The sequence below is a fragment of the Pseudophryne corroboree genome, chromosome 9 (assembly GCF_028390025.1).
Source record: "Pseudophryne corroboree isolate aPseCor3 chromosome 9, aPseCor3.hap2, whole genome shotgun sequence".
In the NCBI taxonomy this organism is placed as follows: Eukaryota; Metazoa; Chordata; class Amphibia; order Anura; family Myobatrachidae; genus Pseudophryne; species Pseudophryne corroboree.
This window is the reverse complement of record NC_086452.1, coordinates 98,292,213-98,300,818: the sequence shown is the minus strand read 5'-3', so window position 1 is coordinate 98,300,818 and position 8,606 is coordinate 98,292,213. Positions and strand designations below refer to the sequence as shown.

General features: G+C 42.0%; 1 protein-coding gene across 1 annotated transcript; it reads left to right on the top strand.

The window, feature by feature from the left end:
* Positions 1–1,271: 1,271 nt before the first annotated feature.
* On the top strand, positions 1,272–7,914 carry MRPS14 (mitochondrial ribosomal protein S14). Its single transcript, XM_063939691.1, has 3 exons — positions 1,272–1,378; positions 6,022–6,189; positions 7,575–7,914. The coding sequence occupies exons 1-3, from the start codon at positions 1,334–1,336 to the stop codon at positions 7,755–7,757; spliced, it is 396 nt and encodes a 131-aa protein (XP_063795761.1). The 5' UTR covers positions 1,272–1,333; the 3' UTR covers positions 7,758–7,914.
* Positions 7,915–8,606: the final 692 nt, after the last annotated feature.

Sequence of the window (8,606 nt, the reverse complement as noted above, 5' to 3'; positions counted from 1 at the left end):
AAAATGATGAAATCTGGTGTCTGTGCCCGCTTTACCACCATTTTCATGCCCAAATGCTTGTTGGTCAAGACAAACTGCAAGTGGGTGATATGTAAGTGACCACCCTGTGTGAGTTTCAAGTATCAAATCTGTTGACCAACGCTGTTTAACCCTTGCACAGCTACAGCTTCTTATTCAAAATGATGAAATCTGGTGTCTGTGCCCGCTTTACCACCATTTTCATGCCCAAATGCTAGTTGGTCAAGACAAACTGCAAGTGGGTGATATGTAAGTGACCACCCTGTGTGAGTTTCAAGTGTCAAATCTTTTGACCAACGCTGTTTAACCCTTGCACAACTACAGCTTCTTATTCAAAATGATGAAATCTGGTGTCTGTGCCCGCTTTACCACCATTTTCATGCCCAAATGCTTGTTGGTCAAGACAAACTGCAAGTGGGTGATATGTAAGTGACCACCCTGTGTGAGGTTCAAGTATCAAATCTTTTGACCAACGCTGTTTAACCCTTGCACAGCTACAGCTTCTTATTCAAAATTATGAAATCTGGTGTCTGTGCCCGCTTTACCACCATTTTCATGCCCAAATGCTTGTTGGTCAAGGCAACTTGCAAGTGGGTGATATGTAAGTGACCACCCTGTGTGAGTTTCAAGTGTCAAATGTTTTGACCAACGCTGTTTAACCCTTGCACAGCTACAGCTTCTTATTCAAAATGATGAAATCTGGGGTCTGTGCCCGCTTTACCACCATTTTCATGCCCAAATGCTTGTTGGTCAAGACAAACTGCAAGTGGGTGATATGTAAGTGACCACCCTGTGTGAGGTTCAAGTGTCAAATCTTTTGACCAACGCTGTTTAACCCTTGCACAGCTACAGCTTCTTATTCAAAATGATGAAATCTGGTGTCTGTGCCTGCTTTACCACCATTTTCATGCCTAAATCATTTTTGTTTATTGCAAAATGTCATGTAAATTGGTGTAAGGGACATTATTTGAAGTTTATGCACTGTTAACTTAGTGATCTATCCTTATTTAATTTATTTTAATATAATAATTTCTGAATAAGAAGCTGGAGCCGAATAAGAAGTGAATAAGAAGCTGGAGCCGAATAAGAAGTGAATAAGAAGCTGGCCGAATAAGAAGCTAACTTCAGCCTCGTTTAAATTACACTTTCAAGCAACAAGTGCTGTTAGTTTAGTAATGTGTTCACCCAAGCAGCATGTATTGCGCAATGCAGAGCTGACCTGGTAAACATTCTCAGCAGGCTAGCGGCACACTGTACTGCTTGTACAATAAAGTTGCATCCGTTTGAATTGACATCAGAAACTATCAGAGGCAAGATGGCGGCGTCCGTGCTGGGGTCAATGCTGCGCGGTGCCCGGCAGGTTAGTAGGAAGCACCGGGGAAGTGCTAAAAGTGGGGATCTCGGCTTGCCTGCGTTAGTTGTCAGAGCTTCAAGACCCGTAGGTCGCTCATCTCTTAGTTGTAAAATCCAACCACCCAGCTCTCCAGCCGTCATACACAATGACTGTGGTCTTCGGTAAATCACCTATTAGCTTTTGTCTCCCAGTGCGCACTCTTTGTATGTTAGGATCCTAAATAAGGGGAGATGTGATGAAGTTGCTATGGGCAATTTCTCCACTTTATCTCTCTTAGGTTTGATACATCTCCCCAGATCAGTTGGTATTACTGTCCTGCTGTGGTGCTCTTTGGCCTGTATGGTTGTTGTTATTTTTCTTTGTGTAGTGCTGCCAGGTGTGAGATGGGCAATTGGTCATAGTGCAAAGAGGAGAAACAACAAAAATAAAAAACAAAATTCCCGTCCTCCATCTGTATGCAGAGCGTTCTCTCCATTTATTATGTATAACTGACCTCTCTTTGTTATTATTTTTTTTCCTCATCCTGCTTTGTTTGTTTTGGTTTTTTATAAATGTATATTTATTTTACCCCCCCCCCCCCCCCCCCCCACAGACTGTGCATCACTGGCACATGGAGAAGGATGTGCTGCACAAATGTGCTTTTTTTTTGTCATCAGCATAGACCAGTGGTTCTCAAACTCGGTCCTCAGGACCCCACACGGTTCACGTTTTCCATGTCACCCAGCAGCTGCACTGTGTATCACCAACTGTCACATTTTAAAAATCTACAGGTGACCTGCAAAACATGAACCGTGTGGGGTCCTGAGGACCGAGTTTGAGAACCTGTGGCATAGACTATGGCACCAAGGAGGTCTGACCCATGCCAGACAATAAAAACATACTGGGTAAAGTTCTCTGCAACAGGTGGGACCAAGGGGGTGATGTATCACAAATTCTAAGGAGAAGAGAAGTTGCCCGTAGCAACCAGTCAGCTCCATATCATTTTATGGAATGTATTTGATAAATGCTAGCTAAAAGGCTTGGTGCCTTCCTCCCCAAGTAACAGAGGCTGTTGGACTGGTAAGACTTTTTGCTGTCTGTAACACCTGCGTGGTGGTAGTCAGAGAAAGCTGGCACAGCAATATTAAATAAGTAAACAGACATTGGAGCACTTGGGGGGGACCCTGATTTGTAGCGAGAGCTAGCAGTCGTATAATGCAGTGACAGGAGACTTGCATGTGCTGTAAGGACAAAACTCGTACATACTTGGCAACAACTATGTTACACTCTGTTCATACATGTAATTTACGTGTTCATTTATTTTTTTGTCAGCATATACAATGTATTCAACATGTTGACGCTGATGAATTGTCAACATGATTAGACTGTCAACAAAACCATTCCTGGTGGTCTTCTAGTGGTGACTTACCAGGATGGTGGCTACAGCGGTGTCTTGTTGGTCCGATTGTCAGCTGAGGGTGACTTCCAGCTGGACCTGCCTCAGTTACAGCAGTGTGTATAGCTATCTTCCAAATGTAACCCTCCCCCTAGTTCTTAACCATAAACCCCCACACCCACCTCGGGCCCATGCAGAATGTCAATATTGTAAACATGGCAACATTCTGCAGGTGTTGACATTTTGACAGTGTCTATATAATGACTTCACCCTGTTATTTACTTATATACAGTATAGTGGTGTGACTTTCAAGTCCCTGGTATATTAGTGCTGTTCTTATGGTGCTCACACACTGTGCGATTTATTGAGTGTGATTTGATCTTTTTAGATCAATTCGCATCGCGTCCAGTTAAAATTGCACCGTATTTATTTTCCTTTGTGATGCGTGCTCCCGCATAGTCAGTATCGCAAGGCAAAATAGTATGTGCAGTCAGGTACATAACATACATTACACATCTCTGGAATTCTCTACCTCTCCCCATCCGACTCTCCACCTCTCTACAAAACTTCAAACAGGCTCTCAAGACCCGCTTCTTTACCAAACCAACTCTTTTTATTAAGTATATAAGTGAAAGGAGAAAATGAAATGGAGGAATAATAAGACTTAAGACAGAGTGAGCATTTGGTGGAGGGAGACAAGGCAATAGCAGATCACCTAAATAATTATTTTTGCTCAGTATTTACTACAGAAGAAGGGATGGGGCCACAGTTAAGTTGCAAGGACATTCATAAAAATATGGTAGATGAAAATACATTTACAGAGGAGAAGGTCCTAGCAGAACTTTCAAAACTAAAAGTGGATAAATCAATGGGACCAGATGGGATACACCCAAGGATACTCAAAGAGCTAATAGATGTGCTGGTTACACCTTTAACAGAATTATTTAACCAGTCTCTTAAGTACAGGTGCCATTCCAGAAGACTGGAAAAGAGCAAATGTAGTTCCACTGCACAAGAGTGGAAGCAGGTAACTACAGACCAGTAAGCCTTACATCAGTAGTGGGGAAAGTAATGGAAAAACTATTAAAAGAAAGAGTTGTGGAATATCTTAAATCAAACAACTTCCAGGATCCAAAACAGCATGGATTTACTGGTGGGAGATCATGCCAAACAAATCTTATTGACTTTTTTGACTCTGTGACGAAAATAATAGATCAAGGAGGAGCTGTACATGTAGCATATCTAGACTTTAGTAAGGCATTTGACACTGTCCCGCATCGCAGACTGCTAAATAAACTTGAAAGCGTGGGGGTGGATTATAAAACAGTTAAATGGATAAGAAACTGGTTGCAGGATAGGAAACAGACAGTTGTAGTTAATGGAGTGCACTCTATGGAGGAAAGTGTTACCAGTGGAGTACCCCAGGGATCTGTACTTGGTCCAGTTCTCTTTAATATCTTTGTTGGTGACATTGCAAATGGTATTGAAGGGAAGGTATGCCTTTTTGCAGATGATACAAAGATATGCAACAGGGTAGACACACCGGGAGGGGTAAAACAAATGATTGATAACCTAGGCAGGCTTGAGAAATGGTCAAGATCGGGGCCACTACAGTTTAATGCTAAAAAATGCAAAATCATGCACTTGGGTTTCAAAAACCCAAAGGCTAAAGTATCAAGGGTACTATAATGGAAACTACTGAGGAGGAAAGGGATTTAGGAGTCACTATTTCAAGTGACTTGAAGGCAGGAATGCAATGCAACAAAGCAATGAGAAAGGCAAGTCAGATGCTTGGTTGCATAGGGAGAGGAATCAGTAGCAGGAAAAAAGAAGTGATAATGCCGCTGTATAGGTCATTGGTACGGCCCCATCTGGAATACTGTTTCCAGTCCTGGAGACCATATCTCCAGAAGGATATAAATACGTTAGAGTGTACAAAGAAGGGCAACTAAAATGGTGCATGGCCTACATCACAAAACTTACCCGAAAAGGCTAAAAGATCTTAACATGTATAGTTTGGAGGAGAAAAGGGAAAAGGGGGGACATGATAGAAACTTTCATATACATCAAGGGTCTTCACAAAGTTCAGGAGGGAAACCTTCTTCAAAGGAAGAGAAGTATTAGAACTCAAGGACATACACTGAGACTGGAGGGGGGGAGGTTCAGGGGAAATGTAAGGAAAAATTACTTCACAGAAAGGGTAGTGGATAAGTGGAATAGCCTCCCATCAGAGGTGGTAGAGGCTAAGACTGTAGAGCAATTGAAACATGCCTGGGATAGGCATATGAATATCCTTACAAAGAATTAAGATTCAAAAAGGGTTGAGATTGCCTAAAGGACAAAAAAAAAGGGCAGACTAGATGGGCCAAGTGGTTCTTATCTGCCGTCAAATTCTCTGTTTCTAATGAAACATCCTAATTATGTAAAGGATACCACCGATTTCTTGAAATGACTTAACTCTCCTCCTAACCCCCTTGTCTATGCTCACTGTCTACCTCTTCTGTGTCACCCCGGTCTGTTAGCTCCTCACCTTTTAGATTTCCTCATGTGCCTTTCCTTTTCTTACTTACACTATCTTATACTCCATACTCCCTTTGATGGCACCTATCCCCGGGTTTTCTATATCTGTCTTATGTTGTCTTGTACTGTAAGTGCGGTTTTCTTGTTTGCTCATTTGATTATGTACTGTGTAATAGGCGCTGCGGATCCCTTGTGGCGCCATATAAAGGATAATAATAATATTGTAGTGTAGTTCAAAATTGGGTGTAGTTCAAATCGCATACCACTTAGTCCAAATCGCATAGCACACATTGTATAGGCTCAGATCGCACCTAGCACAAATAACACCATGTGTGGGCACCATAAGAGATTAATCAGCACTATTGCTCCAGGAATATGTCAGTCACAATGCTTGATCTGTGGCGGTGAAGACTGAGTTTATTATGCCGCTGCGCAAAAGGTATGTATGCTACTATAATGATAAAGGTTGTTGGACACTGGTGTCTTAAAGGCTGTCGGTGTAGTATAATTCTTTACCCAAATCTGGGTGAGGGTTCTGTTTCTGTAAAGGTTATTGTTACTTGACAGTGAATTTGTCATTAGACAATATATCAGATTGTGCCGCATCACACAGTACAAGTCATGCCGCACTTGGGTATTTTGAGAAGCCAGCAGTGTAAATATTTATATAGGGACATTATTAAACCCTGGTAAATGCACATAACCACATGTACTGTTTGTGCATATTAACTGTGGCTTGCCTTTTTCTTTGTAGTTGCTTTCTTTGCCACCAGTGACGTCCTCACAACAAGTGAGAGGTTTCTATGTAGACTGGCGAATGTGGCGGGATGTGAAGAGAAGGAAGATGGCTTATGAATATGCCGATGAAAGGCTAAGGATCAACGCATTGCGGAAAAACAATATCCTGCCTAAGGAACTTCAGGTATTTCTGCCGAGTGTGGAAGGACAAGTGTCTCTCTTATTTTCAGCAGCCTATTTCATTTAGTTCCTTTAATTTCCTATTTTAGTAAATACACTATCTAGCTGGATACAGTATGGGATGCTGACGGCGAGCGCAGCGTGAATCCCCTCGCTGACTCGCCACACTAATTTATTCTCCCTCAGGAGGGGGGGGGGGGGGGGGGGCGCAGACCACCCCGAGTGGGGATTCGAGGCCCCCGGTTAGGATTCTGACCGCCGGGTTTCCGTTGGCTGTCAGGATTCCAGCATCGGTATCTTGGCCGCCGGAATCCCGGGAGCCGGGAAACTATCTTCTTCTCATATAGCCATTTACTAATGAGTTCACATTATAATAATCTAGCCAGATACTTTAGGCTGTAGATGTCCCATTTTTATCAATAGATTATTTACAAGTACAGGTTGAGTCTCCCTTATCCAAAATGCTCGGGACCAGGGGTATTTTGGATATGGGATTTTTCCGTATTTTGGAATAATTGCATACCATAATGAGATATCATGGTGATGGGACCTAAATCTAAGCACAGAATGCATTTATATTATATATACACAGCCTGAAGGTCATTTTAGCCAATATTTTTTATAACTTTGTGCATTAAACAAAGTGTGTCTACATTCACACAATTCATTTATGTTTCATGTACACCTTATACACACAGCCTGAAGGTCATTTAATACAATATTTTTAATAACTTTGTGTATTAAACAAAGTTTGTGTACATTGAGCCATCAAAAAACAAAGGTTTCATTATTTCACTCTCACTCAAAAAAGTCCATATTTCGGAATATTTGGATATGGGATACTCAACCTGTATATGAGATTAATGTCTGTTCTTTAAAACAAGGATTACATTCCGTCGCTCAGGTGACTCCAGCATCACATAAGTCAAATTTTTAAAAAATCTACTCTCCACCTAGTTATCTTCCTAGTCCCATAGAGCACAGTGCGGGTATACTGACTTCCTGAGTCATGTGTTTCTTTAACTTGTAGTTCTTTTAAGGAATAATGATCATTGAAGCCTTTGAAAGATGTATCTGTCACCTGGAATCTTGGAGAGTAGAAATGTAGTGTTTTCAGCAAATTAATGCATGGTTCTAGATTACTGTAAAAGTAAGTGTTAGTGTGATAGGCTAAAGGAGATTGGTGTAGACAGCAGTGCACAATCTTGGCAAAACCACCTGATCTTAACTAGTGTTATTAATCCGTTTCAATACATTAGTACCACATGAGCATTTTCCTACAGTCGTCAAGTATTATCAGAGGTGTTTATCTGATCCATTTGTCTACATGTAACCAAACTGTGCGCGTTCTTTTGTGAAATCCCTTCAAACATTCATTTTGTCTTGCAGGAAGTAGCTGATAAGGAAATTGCTGCACTGCCCAAAGACAGTTGTCCGGTGAGAATCCGAAACCGATGCGTACTCACTTCCCGGCCGCGTGGTGTAAAGAGACGTTGGCGTTTGAGCCGAATAGTATTCCGCCATCTAGCAGATCACTGCCAGATGTCTGGCATTCAAAGGGCCATGTGGTAGTGCCACATTTCAATACTAAAAGAACTATAAATGTCAAACTCCTCGTGTTTTTGGGGCTTACTTGGCAATCTCTAATATGTTCCACAGGAATTAAAGGTTGTTTTGGGGGTTTTTTCATTGCATCTTTGGTGAATTATTAAAATATTGTCATTGTTAAGTAGCAGCATCTTTGAAGTTATCAAATCAAGTAAGTAATTGTTTGTACCATTGTGTTTAGTTACTTTTAATAATTATCCTTTATTTATATGGGTTCACAGTGCGGGTGTAGTAGGGTATGCCGGCGGCCGGGCTCCCATAATCCCAACAGCGTGGCGAGCGCGAAAGAGCCCCTTGCGGGCTTGCCACGCTGCAGCACAGTGGCGCGCTACGTTATCTATTCTCCCACCAGGGGGGTCGTGGACCCCCAAGAGGGAGAAAAAGTGTCGGTATGCTGTCTGTCGGGATTCCAGCGCCGGTATACTGGACGCTGGGATCCCGACAGCTGGCAAACTGAAGACCACCCCACAGTGCCTTACAATGTACATAAACAGGAACAGTATGAACACTAAAATAAAGTCACTTACCGTACAAAGGACAGCAGGACAAGTTATTAGGAGATTATAATACACTAAAGAAACCTAAACATGATCAAGTCAGCGGATTGGTTCACTCTCCTGGAACCCCCCTCCCTTCATCATTTTATTTTTAAACGCTCTTAATTGAGCAGGATCTAGGTCTTTAAAGTTACTGTGGCTCACTGCTGCCCAGTGTCTGTAAGCGTATGACCACTGTCAATGCAAGGCTACAAATGATAGGCTTCTGCCTGCCTGAAATGCTCTATTGTTTCTAACTCGGTGATGGTATTCAGAG

Bases quoted from the DNA above. Each gene is read 5' to 3' on its own strand.
- MRPS14 (XM_063939691.1), top strand. From the start codon at position 1,334: ATGGCGGCGTCCGTGCTGGGGTCAATGCTGCGCGGTGCCCGGCAG. The intron at 1,379-6,021 runs GTTAGTAGGAAG...TTTTCTTTGTAG, and splicing joins TGCTGCGCGGTGCCCGGCAG to TTGCTTTCTTTGCCACCAGT. The intron at 6,190-7,574 runs GTATTTCTGCCG...TTTGTCTTGCAG, and splicing joins TCCTGCCTAAGGAACTTCAG to GAAGTAGCTGATAAGGAAAT.